Consider the following 16,768-nt stretch of genomic DNA (forward strand, 5'->3'; position numbering starts at 1 on the left):
CAGTTTTGTTAGCTTGGTTTGCTTTGGGGCCGCTCATAGTTTTGTTAGCTCGAGTTGTGGCCAGTGATCGAAGGAATTATTTCTGTAATTATAGTTTCTAAGAGACTTGTCTTGGTTGGGTCTTGAATCATACTGTCTGTCTGTCTTCATCTAAGATGACCTTTGCGTTGAGCTTTTTTCCCTCCTTTTACTTGGACCAACTTCTCTGGTTTTGTCTATTGCAATGATTGCAATTAAATACGCATGTTCATGATATGCGAGAAATGTTAGGTATAATGTAGTAATTAAGAAGACCAAATCCAAACTTGACACACTCCATAGGCAAAATTTTAGCCTCTATAAGCATTATTATGCAATATTCTCTCAGAAATTAAAATTTTCTTTGTTCATATAATTTCTTTTTTTAGTCTAATTAACGTTTTTGATGCTTATTATATATGAATTGTGCTCCCATTAATTACAAAATTATAAATGATGGAGATTGGCAACAAAAATCTCAAGTCCCACTGGAGCATCTAGACATGTAAATGATGAACAAGTGGATAAGGTTTGCTTACTCGAATGCATTTCTTATTAGAATCTGATTGGGTCTTAAGTTAATTCCAGGCCATATTTTGTTTAATCCAATGTAAACAGACACTTATCATCTGTGAAACCTCAAACAGCGGTACACTTTTTAGGGCAATGCCTCATTTTGATTTAGGTGGGCCACACCGCCGTTGCATCATTTCAAATATGATATGATGTTTGCTGCACCATCGTGATGAGCTGTACCATTCACAATCTACAAGTGAGCCTGTACCAGATCCCATAGTCCATTCCCCTGTGAGTAATTTTGTCGTATCCTTTCGCAACCCAGCTGTTCACCTTCCGCTCTCTGACAAATAGGTCCCGAGTGGGTCCCGCATTTTTCCTTGTCTCCGCTAGATCAAAGGGTAGGTGGGCCACACGGGTAAGCCATGAACGGTGAGATGTGTGTTTTTTTGTTTTTTCCGGCGCCCGGTTCGACCGGGTACCGGCTACTCCCGGTCGCTCTATCAGTATACAATGGGAGCTGCTGGAGCTCTTTATTAGTCCATTGCTATTATTGCAGCGGAAGAGTCGCATTCGGATTGGAAGAGAAAGAAGAAGAAGAAGAAGAAGATGCCGATCCCTCGAATCGCCGTTGGAACTCAGGAGGAGGCGACTCACCCGGGCACGCTCAAGGCCGCCCTCGCCGAGTTCATCTCCACCCTTATCTTCGTTTTCGCTGGCCAAGGCTCCGGCATGGCCTTTAGTACGTCCCCTGTTCGCGCTTGTTCATCATCACCATGCAATGCTGGGTTTTCGTGGGATCTCATGCAGTCGTTTGCTTGTTTTCCGTGCCGCCGCAGGCAAGTTGACGGGCGGCGCAGCCACCACTCCGGCCGGCCTCATCGCGGCAGCCCTAGCGCACGCCTTCGCCCTATTCGTGGCCGTGTCCGTGGGCGCCAACATCTCTGGTGGCCACGTGAATCCGGCCGTGACCTTCGGCGTCTTCATCGGCGGCAACATCACCCTCCTCCGCAGCATCATATACTGGATCGCGCAGCTCCTCGGCTCCACCGTCGCGTGCCTCCTGCTCCGCTACTCCACCGGCGGCCTGTCCACGGGCAGCTTCGCTCTCTCCGGCGTCAGCGTGTGGGAGGCGCTCGTGCTGGAGATCGTCATGACCTTCGGCCTCGTGTACACCGTGTACGCGACGGCGGTGGACCCCAAGAAGGGTAGCCTGGGCACCATTGCGCCCATCGCCATCGGCTTCATCGTGGGCGCCAACATCCTGGCCGGCGGGGCCTTCGACGGTGCGTCCATGAACCCGGCCGTGTCCTTCGGCCCCGCCCTGGTGAGCTGGTCCTGGGACGACCACTGGGTCTACTGGGCCGGACCCCTCATCGGCGGCGGCCTCGCCGGTCTCGTCTACGAGTTTTTCTTCATCTCCCACACTCACGAGCAACTCTCCTCCGCCGACTACTGAGACGCCACCCTCTTCTTCTTGTCTACGTTGTGCACCTCCACTTCTGCGCATTCAAAAGCTGGCCGTAAAAAGCCCACCCCTTTTGCGTCCTCGTCTCTGTGGCTTCTCTTCTCCTCGTGTAATCTTGCTCCTCTGTTCCTGGATCTGGCTTTCTAATCCTGCTTTGAGTTTATCTCCATCCTCCATGGAATGTTTTCCTTTGTGTACAACGTTGAGAACAGCTAAATGCCCACTGTTTGTTGGATCTCTAATTCGCTAAAAAAATACCATATTTTTACCGTAATCTAAGACAAACAAAGCATCTACATGTGTAAAACACTTTTTGAGATCAAGAACTACTATAATCTGAAATAATTGAATCTTCTGCAGACTACAAGTAGATCACAGCAAACTTCTACATTTGCTTTGCAGTCCATAAATGAAAGTAATCATTAACAGTGGTTGTCAACGTTGTATGTTGATAATATACAGAGTTTGCACTTGAAGAAGAGAATCCAATTTCATTAGCATTGAGCCCATGGACAATATATGACCTAATCAAACTCTTCCCAACATAATCCTACATCGTGTGACAGTAATCTACTGAAGCAATAATCATTGCTACATTCCGAACTGAGTAGGCACATGCTAAAGGACACCATCTTCTTCCAGTTTCTTCGTTCTTTCTTGGACTATGTATGTCATGATTCATTCCTGTGTTATCCTGTGTGTGAATTGCATGTTCAGAGACCAGTTGCTATAGTCAAAATACTTCGAGAGATTTTTGCACAATCTCCTGGGCCTTTTCTAGTGATAGATCTTGGCCCGACTCCTTGCTACCTTTGCCTGATATCACATAAATTCGATTGGTAATTGGAATATATGTATGTTTGCCATGTCTGACACTTGCAAGTCCTGCCCACAGGCGACACAAAGCTCGACAAGAAATAATGGAGCAGTTCCTCTGTCCTACCAAGGGAATTGCTCCTTGCCGTGATTATTATGCCGAGCCCGTTTGGTACAATCCTCACAAGGTTGTAATGAGGCAATTTGTGTGCAGCTTTATGACATCCACACTGTCATTTGTCCCCGTGAAGATGGTGCCTCCACATGTGACACAGCATATGTCATGCCTCATTTCCGTGCCTGGCATATTCCATGTTGCAACTATCAGTTAAAATCTCAGTTGTTGAACTGAGATTAATTGGCAGGTCGAATTCATTCTTGTCTTGTTACTACTACAGAAAATATTGATGGTGATAACAAGAACTCAAGGTGGACAACACATCACATGGAAGCTGGCCACATACCAGCCTGGTGTATATAAGTTTACTGGAGGGATTACTGACAAGGGTTTGGCTCATCATGGACCACATACTCATTTTGATTGGTCATCTGATTCCAATTCGACCTCCTAAGATTGAAACAGAGATGATATATGAGACTGTAATTGAGCTGAATGCTTCTGTTGTTCGCAGTTGAACCTTGCAAATGCACATGTAAATGGACTACAATGTTCGTCAATATAAGATCAAGCCTATCTTTTTTGTGATGCTATATAACACATAAACCTCATGGTTCTTCTAAGCTTTGACACTCTTCTTTTGTTTTCTAATAATGTATGATAATGTCTTTTTTCCTACTTGTGAACTGTTTTATGCATGGAATGCAGATAACCATTCCAGCAACATCAATGATCCATCTGAAGATGGTGAAATGGCCCTACATTTCAGTCTCTAATCATAGCTTTCATATGCCCGTCTTGGCTTTCAAAAATCTGGTTGCTCTACACATTCATTCTATCTCCGGTGAACTGGGAATAGTAAGATGAGTCATCTTCTTTCACCCACTGTCAGAACAATCATGTAGCTTGAGCTCATAAATGCAGAAGGAGCTCTTCCTCTTTATAATGCCATGTGTTTCTGGCTTTTTATGCCTGTCTCCTACATACATTCTTCTTGAATTTTGAAGGACATAGAGTTCCAATATGTTATTGTACATATATATTTTGTTCTCCCTGATGTCTGCAATATTTGCACAAAACAGATTATATCTTATGTACACAGATTATATATATATGTATATATATATAACACTTCAAGTGCTCCTTTATCAAGCCTAGAAATTTATGGAAAGGTTTGTACAAATTCATCAATGCCAACCATAATCTGTACGTTGCCAATTGCAATGACACATCTGTAACTGAGTAAATGATCAACTCTAGGTATCTTGTTTAGGTTGTAGAACATGATATAGAAGTTTGGGATGTTTTAGCAGCAGCTGCCTCAGATGCTTTGGCATTTCAGTGAGACATGGACATATGGAGGCCAGCTTTGCTGCAGCCTTTTCTTTCACAAGAAAGTGAATCTTCTGCAATATGAAGTGCGACTAGATGTGCTGGTGGTTTTGTAACCTAGCAAGATGAAGTGCAGGTTGGTTTCCTTTGTTTTCTTATTGTATCAATCAATATATTTACTTTTGATTGGAGAACATGTATTTACTTTTGATTGGAGAACATGTATTACCATACTGGAGATTGTTCTTGCTTGAACTGTGCAGATCATGCAATAGCTGTATACTTTTGTCACTGGCGGCAATGGAATTTCTCAATAATTTATTACATTTGTAACTTGTTTGTTATCAAGATAACTTTTAGGGGCATAAAAAGGCTAGAACTAATACCAACACTTCATCACATAGACAAATGCATGAGAGTTGCTGATATCAATAGGATTGCACAGTCACAGAACAAGAATAATAACTTTGCTCCTCTGCAAACCCAGTATCAAAAGTTGTGGTTGTCATTTTTCATGACTCTCATCTTTTTGATTATTTTGCTTCAGCAGTCATACATAGGCTTGCTGTTGATTTGCAAACTTCATATACTATTTTGCTACATCAAAGTATGATAATGTAAATGCTTTTCCTAGCTTCATCATCTTTGTTATTTGCTCTGTACATTTGTGTTGCTAATAAATTTTCATTTGTTTACCAACTGTTTGTGCATAATTTTCTCCACTGTTGATACTGCATATAAATCTCCTAACTTTTCAGTTCATCCAATGAAATAGAACCCAAGAGTCAGATGGGGTGACACAGCTGAAAACATTAACTATTAGCGGCAATCACAGTAGTGAGCACCCATAAACAGAGCATGCATCCTCACTGTCAAGGTGGTCAAGCTGTTCTTCCTTGATGTATACCTAATATAATAAGCAGGAAAATAAATGGACCACTGTAAGCACAATGTAATGGCATCCCACATGCACATGTAAACACCCACCTTCAAGCAGTAGGAAAAGGTGAAATGGTCAACTCTTTCCTTCTTAGATAAGATACAGTCATGATGTTATCTCATGAATGGGTGTGAGCACATGATATATGGGACTGTATTAATGGATACATTCCATTGCTCTATCTTTATGCATAAGCTTGATGCAATCATGCATACAATTTTATACACTTGGCAAGTTTTGTTAATCCAAGAACCTGCTCTCAGATTCCTCATCTCCTCTTCCATTGACTTTCCATTGTAAGGTTCACAATGCACAACTTCCAACTCTCTCTCTCTCTCTCTCTCTCTCTCTCTCTCTCTCTCTCTCTCTCTCTCTCTGTCTCTGTCTCTGTATATATATTAAAGCATCATAGTAGCAATCCTTATAGTTGATGCAAGCCATGAATCCAGTGACTAGTGATGGAAAATGGCTCTAAAAAGATCATCGAATCCAACACCAAGTCAGTCATGCAATAAAGAGCAAATGGGATTGGTTGGTGGCATGTAAGCAAACCAAATTGGCAGACAACTACATGAACTAAGTCAAGCTATAACACCAACTCTGTCCTTTTTGAGTAATGCATTCTACACCATAAAAGAAGCCCAAAGGATAGATCAGAGACGCAGACAGTCATGACTCGTCCTATGATTTGAGTCTTCTTTTTTTTCCTTTTTACACAGCTATTCTTGTTCTGGTTTCTGTATGAACCACAATGCATATTGAACAAAAACTAATAGTAATTTTGAGACATTAGTAGTAGTAATCTTGCTTTCTCAAGAGTCTACTAAATATGTTGATAAACTAATATGTTAGAATGCTGAGCTGAGAGGATGAAAACACTATTCAGATGGCATGTTGCTATATTCCGAATGCCACAAAAGTCAACCATTCTAAGGCTGATAGATTATATTGCAGATAAAGTAAGCGATGAAACAACAACTAGTCAACCCAAGGTTGCAAGTGTTTTCGTTGAAACAATCTTCTTAAGCAAACAAACACTCTGCAAAACACAGGGGATGCATATTGCAGGATGATGAACAAGTGTAGCTGTCAGCTACCATATCATTAGCAGTCTCAAATATAATTTAGTCCTACTAGTTTTGTAGGGTGATTGGAGCTCCTTGATTCAGCTAAGTCAATCAATGGACAGATAGAAAGAGAAGATGAACTGTTGATTGAACTAATCAGATAAAAAGCAAGAGAGAAGGACAGCATTCTGCCCTTCTCTCTCCTTCCTCTTCTTTTCTCTTTTCTTTCTCGTTTCCACCTCACATTTTTACTGACTCGTCTCCACCACTTCCATCACTTGTGAGGGAAGGAAACGCATGACTTCCTTTCCTTGTTCTGCTAACCTTTTAGTCTCATGATAACCATTCTCTACCTGTGATTGTTTGGGTGGCCAACTCCTCCCAACAAAACCTGAGCTAAGTGGTGCAGACAAAGCACCAAAACAGGCCCTTTTCAGTTAGTGTTGCACAGTCCTCCTCCCCTTCTGTCCTTTTCTATTGCTCCTTCTCACTCTTTTCCTGTAACTTAAGCTCCTATGTGTGTAGCAGTACTATATATAGAGATGTGTTGTCCACCTTATTCTCTATATCGGCAACCATTTCCTCCCCTTGCGCTCTCTCTCTCTCTCTCTCGTTATCTCCACTTCCTCTGTTTTCCAGTCCTGAGAATTTAATGAAGCTGGAGGATTCAGAGGAAACCATGGGTTCCAACGCCAGTGGCAGCATCTGCAACAGCGGGTTCATCCCCGCCGTAGTCATCGTGAAGGGCAAGCGCACGAAGAGACGGAGGATACATGTGCCGCCAGTCTCATCAGCCGTGGCGGTCGACTCATCGTCGGATGCCTCGTCTGTGGAGGTCTCAGGCTGCGTCACCGAGGAGGATGAGGACATGGCCAAGTGCCTTATCCTTCTAGCTCGGGGACGTGCCTCCGATGCCGGACTTAAGGCAGAAGGCCTGGGGGGTGAAGACGGTGGCGCCGGCCGCAATCTTTACGAGTGCAGGACATGCAGCAAAAGCTTCCCGTCGTTCCAGGCACTCGGAGGGCACCGCGCAAGCCATAAAAAGCCCAAGTTGGCCATGACGACCGCGACCATGGCGGAGAACAAGAAAGCCATGGGTGACGAGGATTCGCTTCAAATAAGCATGAATTCTTTCCCCAGCATCAAGCCAAAGATCCATGAGTGCTCGATATGCGGATTGGAGTTCAACTCCGGTCAGGCACTCGGCGGCCACATGAGGCGGCACAGACCTCTGACTACTTCGACCATCCAAGGAGCAGCCAATAAGGAGAGGGCCTTCCTGTCATTAGATCTCAACCTTCCGGCACCAGCCGACGACGAGCAAGACGAGCTTCGAAGGCCAACGTCACCAGCTTTCACCTTCGTCCTCGCGGCACCGTCGGCTTTGGTGGACTGCCATTACTGAAAAGCAACTAGTGGAAGAAACGCTACCCATTCTTTTCGTCACTCCTACTCTTCCTTCTTCCATGCATTGAAATGATGTGAACTACTCGTATGTTCATGATTTAAAAGGTGTCCATAATTCATTGAATTCTTCGATGTCTATGAATCTTTAATGTGTGAATTCTTGAAGAGGATTGCATGTTTCGGCATGTGTGAGGAGATCAGGTGCCACTGCCTTTCACGCAAAGCGAAGTGAGTTCCTCTCTCTCTCTCTCTCTCTCTCTCTCTCTCTCTCTCTTCGTAAATAGTTAGCTTGGTTGGTTTGTCCACCACCAAGAAAGAGGCCGTGTGGATTAGGTTCGTCCTCCCACTAGTATTTGTCGTCCTTTGCACGATGACTACTCAACTCCTCACTAAATGCTATAGAAAATGAGTCTTCAACTGCCTCACTTTTCCTATGAGTTTGATGACAGTAGCCTCAGTAGTTAAACAAGTATTTGTCTGCATGCTTTGACTGTGTGAAGTCCAACACAAAATGTACATTTCCTGAAATCCATCATCACCCTCAAAATACACATTTTGGAGTTGTGCTTGTTGATCGAGAGTGCTAACGCATACTTGAATCACATGTATCATTTCTTTATTGTTTGAAATAATGGTAAAACATGCTCAATGGATCCTTCCATTGAGTGACCACATTGCATCATATTGGTCCACACAACTTGTAGGCCATTAGGGCATTGGACCATTATGAAGCCTTTTAGCTCAAAGACGCTCCTTTTCCCATCTCTATCTAATTTGACAGTGAAACAAAGGCATGTGAGAGTTCAGTGCCACAGCTTTCTTAATCCATCCACTTCGTCACTCCCATAACTTGACAAGTAGAACAGCTTGTGATGCCTTTAATTCAGATCAAAGGCTTTTAAGAGTGATGGGGCTTCTCCTCTCAATTCTAGCTGAAGACAGTCAGCTGCTAGTGGATGGTGCAAAGCTGTAGAGTGCTTCACACTCACAGTGAAGTCAGCTTCACTCACCAGCTAGCGGCAAGAAGTTGCTGGATACTTAAGATTGGGCCACTTTTGGTTCTCCATCATTTATAATTAGCTTTTCATTTTCTGATCCACCATAAATACAATTACTGAGTTCTATTCAGCTATTGGATTGGAGATATTTGAAAATAAATAAATAAACATGTCTTTTTTTTTGTCCTGCTTCAGTCAATCTATCCATGCTTCTAGTTTTTACTTTTGTGTGTTTCTATCCATGTGTGAATTGGTGTTAACGGAAAATATAACTCTGACCCTAACATGAGTTTTGGAAGAGAAGAGAAAAAGGGACCATCATATATAGGGAAGAAAGAGAGGTTTTCATCTGTGGAGAAGAAAGCATCGATGATTGGATAATCTAAATTAGATCCCACAAAAGACAAAGTGAAAATGAATAAATAGAAAATTCATTGGTTTCATCAAGATAGATAATAGTGTATTCCATCATGTATCTCATGAAACAAATGTAGATTCTTTGTGGATGAAGTTGACAAACCTTTATGAGAGAAAACCTTTCCAAAAAAAATTCTTTTAATTAAAAAACTTATTCACTTGAGATATAAAGATGAAAGTCGTATAATCGAGCATTTGAATTACTTCCAAGATATTGTGAATCAGTTGAGCAATCTGAAAATTTTATTAACAAATGAGTTGCAGGCATGTGTTTTCCTTCACACCTTACCAAACATTTAGAAAAAATTATTAGTAATTATTAACAATTTTCTACTAACAGTAATTTATCTATGAGTGCAATAAATTTTTTTATTCAATTAAAAAATTAAAAGAAACAAATACACTTATTACAAAAAAAAAAGAGAAAGGAAAAAAAGAGGAGGGGGAGGGGTTGTAAGCAGGGGAATCTAGATTAAGAATGAAATAGTATTATTTTAGTAAGTTGAGGCACATAAAAGAGATATTAAGAATGAAGAGATCAAGAATGAAATACTATCATTGTGATAAGTTAACGCACATGAAAAGAGAATGTAAAAAATATTGAAAAGGGAATGATTAAAAGAACATAATAAAGAAACAAAAGAAAAGAAGAAAAAAATAACTACTGCAACTGCATTTGATTATGATGTTACTATTTTAAATTATGTCACTATAGTTAATTTCATATTGTTGATTTGGCTCCTCCTTTCGTGTTATTTCTTGACATGACTTTTTTACATCTTATATGACGATTATAGTCTATATTAGTATGGGAAATGAGAATTATATATGTGAAAAATAATATTAGATTTTCAATAATGTTAAATAATATGATATGTGTTTTTAAAAATATATATCCAAAGGTTCTTGATAGATTTAACATGAGCAAATCAAAATTTGTCTGTCGTCTATTTTCATGTTATTTAAATTGAGTTTTAATAATATCTTACAAGTAAAAAAAAAGAATATATGAATATAGTGTCATATTCTTCTGCACTTGAGAGTTTGACATATGATATAGCATACATAAGGTAAGGTTTAATATTGCTCATGTAGTTAGTGTAATTAGTCGATTTGTCATAGTTATGTTAAGCATGGGTGATTTTTATTGTAGAATTTCTATTTTTGACCACTTGATATTATTTTCAAGGAAGCAGTAATTTGATAGTCAAAACTATAAAAAATATGTTCCTTTTTTCCTTTTTTTCTTCTAGTGAGTTTAAGTATATTAGTGTAATAGAAGCTTGTAAAGAACACTTATAAATGAAAAAGCATATTGAGCTCAATCAAAAAAAAATTATTGTATAATGTGACACTTAAAATGTTATCTATCTTAGTAAGAATCTAACTTTTTATTCTAGATTCAAACATATTAATGTCAGATATTATTGGATCAAAGATATTTTGGTGATAAAGTTATTACGTCTTAAGAAAACTCATAATGATGTGAATGGATCATATGACTAAATTATTATCTTAAAAAATATATTACTTGTAGAGAGATATCAAATATGAACGAACACCCATATGGTTAAGAGAGAGAGATTTATTAGATGATCTCACCCATGTGTTAAGTAGTGGGACACATAGGGCTAATTAAAAATATACCCCCAACCCAAATATGTGGGTTAAATAAGAAGATGACAAAAAAAAAAAATCTTGATACAGAAGGTAGAAGAGAAAGGTTTTCTTTAAATGAGAAGAAATCATCGGATAGCCAAAATCAAACATTTAATTGGATAGCTAAAATCACTTCTGATTATTATGATATTCTAATATGTTAATCTAAACATCACAAAGATGACTGTTTAATTGCCTTGCTCTTGTGAATCAGTATCAGGTCAGTATAAAACTATATATTTCAAATGGATATGTGTGAATTTTTTTGATCTCTTGTTGTTTCTTTAAGTTTAGCTAAAAATAAAATCTTATATAATGTGTTTTCTCTATATATCAATTTAGTCAAGGGTTGTAATGGATCTGAAGATGAGCTCCATTGTTAAATCAAGGCCTGTTTAGAATAAAATCCAATCCATCATGCCATCTGCAGCCCATTTGCAGATGTATATGAGCATAAATGATGGGAAGACATGCAAGGAATTTAAACTCCTAGCAGGAAAAATAATGATACTCTGTGGTGGAAAAGTCTTCTGAGCCAAAGTTCCAAATCTAATTGTTGGGAGCTTCACTCACTCATCTAAAGTAAGTTTAGTGTCATGTGTGGCCTTGATTTATATTCCATGATGATATTATGAATGGTCTGGATTAGTTATCAGTCATAAACAGGAAAGCAATGTAGGGGCTGACTTTGGCACTGCTACAAGTGAACATTTTTAGTCTTTACTTTGAACTTTATTCCTTTTCTTTAACATATATTGGTGACAGAATCACTGTTTTCATATTGGGATTTTCTCATAGATATGTCCTATAAAAAGCTATGCTGAGAGGTGAGTGGTTGTGCAAAGTTCTGTATCAGGTGAAGCTTTTTTCCTTTTCTTAGAGTGTCCTTTATACTTTTTTGCTCTTCCAGTTGCCATGATTCCTCTATTTTTCTTTCCAAGGCTCAGGTTTCTAAGAATATTTCCTTAATTGTGGTCTTTATGATCATATGAGGATGAAGGTGATTTAGAATTGCAACATGCAAAATATACATGCTTTACATGTGGTGTTTTGTCTTATAGTGACTCCCAATTTTTCCATATAACTTAAGTCTGTTCCTTTTCTAAAAATTAACTTGCATAGGCCACATAAAATCTATGAGTATGGATTGATTTATGAAAATGGGAGTTGTGTCTCATAAAGACATGGAGAAAGGGTGGACAAAATGCATATCGATCCGTCTCTCTACTTTGCACGCCACCCTATCAAAGAGAGTGAGAAAAGTGGTGGTATTAGCTAAAGGGAAAGTGAAATTGCACGGCAGGGTGTATGTAATCTTGTATGTGCTCCATGGATAACAAACAACCAATCTACTGTTTCGCTACAGTCGAATGCAGTGAGAAATATAGTCATCATCGCCTATCGTTTCAGATACATTATTTGCCTCGCGGTGCCTTTCCATCAAGTAATTTTCATGCGCTGCATCAGATCACGAATGGGGTTATTGGCTGTCTGTGTCACTCCTTGTTCATCATCATGTCCAAGTAGAAAAGATGTCTCCTTCGTAGTTTGGCACCAAACATGACAGCCAATTCTACCTTTATGTTGGACTCAGGGAACGGTATCCCTGCGGCTACGTAGGTATTTTTCATGCCCAAAGTACCTGACAGCTGTCTGACAAATGTCTGGGTCTTCCCTCGGAACAATCCTGTCGACAATCATCCGCAATTTGCAAGCAATGCAATGAGCCACTTGGAGTTCTGTACTCGGTCTTCTCTTTTGTGACGGATGGCCTTGAAAACGACATTCATGTTCTTCGTTGTGCTCGATCACTGACTCACGCATCTCTGGTGTGATCGTATCCAATTTACTGATGATTGAAGCACAGTTTTCTGATGCACCAAAGTCCAGGGTAGATGATTAAGACAGAGCTCAATCGAGTGTTTGGTCCTGGACATGGTCTAAAGTGGAGTTTTAGCATCATCCATAGAAAGATTGGTCCCTCTCCCTGTCAGATCGAGATTAGTGCTTTGGTGAAGAACCTTTTTAGTTTGAATCATCTTCCAAAAAACAAATTCTGGAAGGAGGCAAAGTCCGATGGTTGCAAGAATATGTAGAGCTGGACTCAGGCTTGGAAACACGAGGAGTCTCCAACTTGCAGGTCCAAGATGTAAATGTTGGATCCTAGTGAAAGATTTCCAGGTCAATCGTGCCTAACAGGTCTTGGATGCTTGTGAAAATTCTTGTGTCAGAAACCCTGTGGGTGTTCTCTCACCTAACTTTTTTGAGTTGAGTTGTTCTTTTGCTTGTCATGTGCATGGAGCCATCTCAGCATAACATTACATTCAAAATAGCAGATGGCTCAGAGGTGTGCAGTTTCCAGCTTGGTCAAGGAAGCTTCTTTTCAGAATAACTATTTCAATTAATGCTTCATGCCTCCAGAGCCAAGAGAGGGGGTGTTAATACAACCTAGCAGAATGATTGCAGCAGATTGGCTATCTTACTTATTATGGTGATGGAGTATGGTAGGTCAGAAGAAGAGGCATTTAACTCCAAAAAAAGACAAGATTTGAGGGACTATCTTTACTCTACTTGTAATATACTTCCTAAAACTCTTTGCTGGCACATTAGTGATGGTTACTACGGGCACATTTTTCTTCCAGCATTGTTGACACAAGTAGAAAGGTTCTATATAGGTTTGGAATGAAAAGAATAAATACAATCAAATCTCTTCTCTCCTGAAATCTTTGAACATGAATCTTGTACACAAAGACCCTGAGAAATTAATTCCTTGATGCCATGCAAAAAGGCGAAAAACTTGAATCATTCAAACTGACTTATTATTATTTTTCGACGGTCAGCTCTGAATAAAGCTCTTTATTATGATACAAGGGGATTGAAATGGACATTAGATTTTGCTAGAGAAATATAATATTCGAGAGGCCGTCTTCGAATCAAAGTCTTCATCTCTTTGAGCACTCCACATGATATTTTGACTGAAAAGACTTCATATATATATATATATATATATATATATATATATATATATAAACACACACACACAAAGACCTGAGAAAAATAAAATGGAAGACAACGTGAATCACACAAATCTGATTCTTTTTTGTTTTTCTGCGGTCAGCTGAATAAAATTCTCAATGAGACTTGTTACTTCTTCCATGTGATATAATGGTGATGATGGACTAGACTTGGAATTGCACCGCACTCTGTCTGCTTCCTCCCCGAGCTAGTAAACGAGGATGTTTCGTCTGCAGCTCTTATCTTGCCATGGCTTCATTGTTTCCCATTACAACGAGACGTGGAAAGAAGCTACAGGTGATAAGATGGGGACATGTCGTCATCAAAGCTGGGGAACACATCGAGCAGCCTAGAGTCCAAGCAAGTGAACCGTTGAATGATTCCCATGATACTCTTCTTGTCTTCTGCCCTTTACGTGGCAGCTTTAACCCCATGGCTCCTCATCATTGGATCTTGCCAGCAAATTGATCGGCTAAGAGCCAGGGCGAAGAACACAAGTCATATTAGCACCCGCCCATGCAACACGCGTTGGATCTATTCCCACAATTTACGCTGCTAGATTAGCTCTTGGGGCTCTCGATCTCCTCGGTCACCTGTTACTTTTGCAGCTGAAATCTGACTGTTCCTTTTGCACACCTCAACAAGTCGAATGGGGGGAGACACATCTTTAGCGGTCACAAAACCGCGTGACGTTCCCCACCTCGAGAAAAAAGAAACGGGAACAAGAACGCAAAAGTTCACGGTGGCAGTGAATCCGATTCCAAGGTGGGAGTGGAGAATTCTCCATATCTATTTCCCACACAGCATCGTCTCACACTTGCTGTTCATACGAAGTGGCAATGTTTTCTTTTCCCTTTTCCCATTTGCTACGTACACAGTTAATCGGAATAAGAAAACATGGCAGCACTCATCACCCAAACAAAAAGCACAAGAGAGAAGGAAAAGGAGGATTTGGGAGGGGGGGAGGGAGGGAAGCTGGTCACACGGATTTCAAAGAAAACGTAGCGTTTTGCAACTCGCTTCCGAAATTACAGTTGCTGCCACTCTCCAGTGATGAAGACGAGGAGGAGGAGTTCCGAAGGGAGGCCGGCAACGGCGACAGGGACCCCTCTCCGTCCTTCTCCTTCTTTGGGTTTGGGTTCAGGCTGATGGCCACAGGGGGGATCTCGGAGCTGCGGAGGTCCGGCGGCGGGTGACGCCACTGTGGGAGCGGCCCCGCCAGCAGCAGCGTCTGCAACAGCGGCCCCGCCCCCATCACCGCCTTCACCAACCGCCCTTTCTCCGGCAGGCCCCTCCTCGCGGCCGCCGCCTCGACCTCGGCCAACGCAGTCAGCGCCGGCGGCGACGCCCCGTTGCTGCTCTCGCCCACGTCCTCTGCGGCGGCAGCCGCCGCAACGTCGCTCCCGTCGTCGAAGGCAAGGGAGTGGGCGGGGTTGGTGTTGGGGTCGAGGTTGGGCTCGGGGTGGGAGGGAAGGTGGGGATGGTCGCCGTGGTGGAGGAAGAGAACAAGGAGGGCGTGGCGGGCCTCGTCGCGCTCCCGGGTGGCGACCTCGAGCAGGCGGGAGAGGTGGAGGGCCTGGGATTCCATCCTCCGGAGCTCCTCCTGGGCTGTGACGCGGGTGGACTCCAGCTCCAGGGTCGTCCGGAGGAGCACCTGCTTCAGCTCGTCTGCGGCCGTGGTTCCGCCCGCTTCCTGCGATGCATTCTGACACATCAAGTTTTTGAGAGGTGGGAAGAAAAGAGAGGAGGGCGGAGGAGATACCTGAGGCTGCTGCCAAAGAAAAGAAGCGCCGCCGGCGACAAGTGTCGGAGGGAAGCGATGGAGTTGGTCCATGCTGACGGTTATAATTTGTTGGCAGTGGAGGGTGTTGCTTGGCGTGTACTGCCTTCCCCGCCAGGGGCTATATAAAAGCCGAAGCCATTTGGTTTCTACCATGTGTGAATCATCCCGGTCCACAGTGTAGTTAGATAAGGGTCACACCTCATATGGAAAGTCGATATTTAAAATTTACATAGGCAAACATACTGTTCCTCTGCATTGCCAGGATATATACGTAAAACCCACTTCTGAAGAGAGATTCATGTCCCGATCGGTCAGACCGGAACACAACAACAGTTACCGCGTGAGAAGATTACAAATAAATACAAAATGATTTATAAGGGGCACCCATCAGTTTGTAGGCTTCAAAAGCAGCTTATAAAAACTCACTCTGCAATAAAATTGAAATAATGATGTTAATTTAGTGATTACATTGAAGCAGATTCTCCTTGTCCAACCTCAAAAACAATAAAAGAACCAAGATACAAAACAGCTGCTACAATGATTCTAGACTGATAAATACATTCACAATACTTCATTCTCTGAAACTGGCCCTTTTCCATCCAAAAAATAAAAAGAATACAATTTTGAAAGCAAAATTTGGGTGTAAACATGTATATATTGCAGTGACGTAAACTGCGGTGGAGATATAAATAGCTCCCACGCTGGAAAATTATTCAGAAATCCTGAAGGAAAACCTGCTGCTTGGAGGATCACAAGCATCATATACCAACCGCGTAACCATTTGGTGTACTGAAGCATGCATACAACAAGAACGCTTTTGCTGTCCGTTGCCAACTTTGGAAGAACAGAAGACCTTACCATCTAACTGCTGAGCCGACATTTTCAGACCACCACTGCTGAGCCATTTCATAACTGCTTAGATGACCTTTGTTCGGCATCAGCTGCTGCTGGCATCGCTTCTCCCATTCACACACTATATTATGTATATGCAACAATTATGGTTCCTCACCATCTAACACATTTTACTCCATGCTGTTCTGCATAAGCTCAAACCACTGCAGGAATAGCCAATGCAAGATAACAGTCAGACTATCAACAATATGAAGCACTATTAATTTTCCTAATTGATTTTTGCTACTAGTGATATCATGTAGTATGACTACTACACCAAATAACAGACCAAAAAGTGGAGAAAGAATGCAGCAAAGACATAA

The 16,768-nt window shown here is 41.4% G+C and overlaps 4 protein-coding genes across 9 annotated transcripts in view; 2 read left to right on the forward strand and 2 right to left on the reverse strand.

The window, feature by feature from the left end:
• The first annotated feature begins 1,081 nt into the window (after positions 1-1,081).
• Positions 1,082-2,165, forward strand: LOC135635313 (probable aquaporin TIP1-1). The gene is made up of 2 exons (XM_065146298.1): positions 1,082-1,276; positions 1,374-2,165. Exons 1-2 carry the CDS (start codon positions 1,144-1,146, stop codon positions 1,991-1,993), a joined length of 753 nt encoding a protein of 250 aa, XP_065002370.1. The 5' UTR covers positions 1,082-1,143; the 3' UTR covers positions 1,994-2,165.
• A 2,103-nt stretch (positions 2,166-4,268) lies between these two features.
• LOC103981854 (zinc finger protein ZAT5) lies at positions 4,269-7,861 on the forward strand. The gene is made up of 2 exons (XM_009398640.3): positions 4,269-4,404; positions 6,915-7,861. The coding sequence occupies exons 1-2, from the start codon at positions 4,394-4,396 to the stop codon at positions 7,678-7,680; spliced, it is 777 nt and encodes a 258-aa protein (XP_009396915.2). The 5' UTR covers positions 4,269-4,393; the 3' UTR covers positions 7,681-7,861.
• A 6,682-nt stretch (positions 7,862-14,543) lies between these two features.
• On the reverse strand, positions 14,544-15,760 carry LOC103981761 (uncharacterized). 2 transcript variants are annotated; one of them, XM_065146185.1, is made up of 2 exons: positions 15,534-15,760; positions 14,544-15,476 (listed from the first exon to the last, which is right to left on the reverse strand). In XM_065146185.1, the coding sequence occupies exons 1-2, from the start codon at positions 15,705-15,707 to the stop codon at positions 14,751-14,753; spliced, it is 900 nt and encodes a 299-aa protein (XP_065002257.1). In that variant the 5' UTR covers positions 15,708-15,760; the 3' UTR covers positions 14,544-14,750. The 2 variants fall into 2 exon arrangements, with proteins under 2 accessions (XP_065002257.1, XP_065002258.1); XM_065146186.1 differs by having other exon boundaries at positions 14,544-15,464; positions 15,534-15,710.
• Positions 15,761-15,966: 206 nt separating this feature from the next.
• Positions 15,967-16,768, reverse strand: part of LOC103981671 (midasin) — a 71,420-nt gene continuing 70,618 nt past the window's right edge. For all 5 annotated transcript variants that reach the window (XM_018828431.2, XM_065146184.1, XM_018828435.2 and 2 more), the window contains one exon: positions 15,967-16,609. In XM_018828431.2, coding sequence (XP_018683976.2) covers positions 16,577-16,609 — 33 coding nt within the window. In that variant the 3' untranslated portion in view covers positions 15,967-16,576. The remainder of the gene's footprint in view (positions 16,610-16,768) is intronic.

This window comes from Musa acuminata, chromosome BXJ3-4 (genome assembly GCF_036884655.1).
Source record: "Musa acuminata AAA Group cultivar baxijiao chromosome BXJ3-4, Cavendish_Baxijiao_AAA, whole genome shotgun sequence".
Lineage (NCBI taxonomy): Eukaryota > Viridiplantae > Streptophyta > Magnoliopsida > Zingiberales > Musaceae > Musa > Musa acuminata.

What these genes read in the sequence shown, in the direction of transcription:
- LOC103981761 (XM_065146185.1), bottom strand. Translation starts at nt 15,707, where the DNA reads ATGGTAGAAACCAAATGGCTTCGGCTTTTATATAGCCCCTGGCGGGGA. An exon ending in TTCTTTGGCAGCAGCCTCAG is followed by an intron (nt 15,477 to 15,533) that starts GTATCTCCTCCG and finishes TTGATGTGTCAG; the next exon opens with AATGCATCGCAGGAAGCGGG.
- LOC135635313 (XM_065146298.1), top strand. Translation starts at nt 1,144, where the DNA reads ATGCCGATCCCTCGAATCGCCGTTGGAACTCAGGAGGAGGCGACTCAC. An exon ending in AGGCTCCGGCATGGCCTTTA is followed by an intron (nt 1,277 to 1,373) that starts GTACGTCCCCTG and finishes GTGCCGCCGCAG; the next exon opens with GCAAGTTGACGGGCGGCGCA.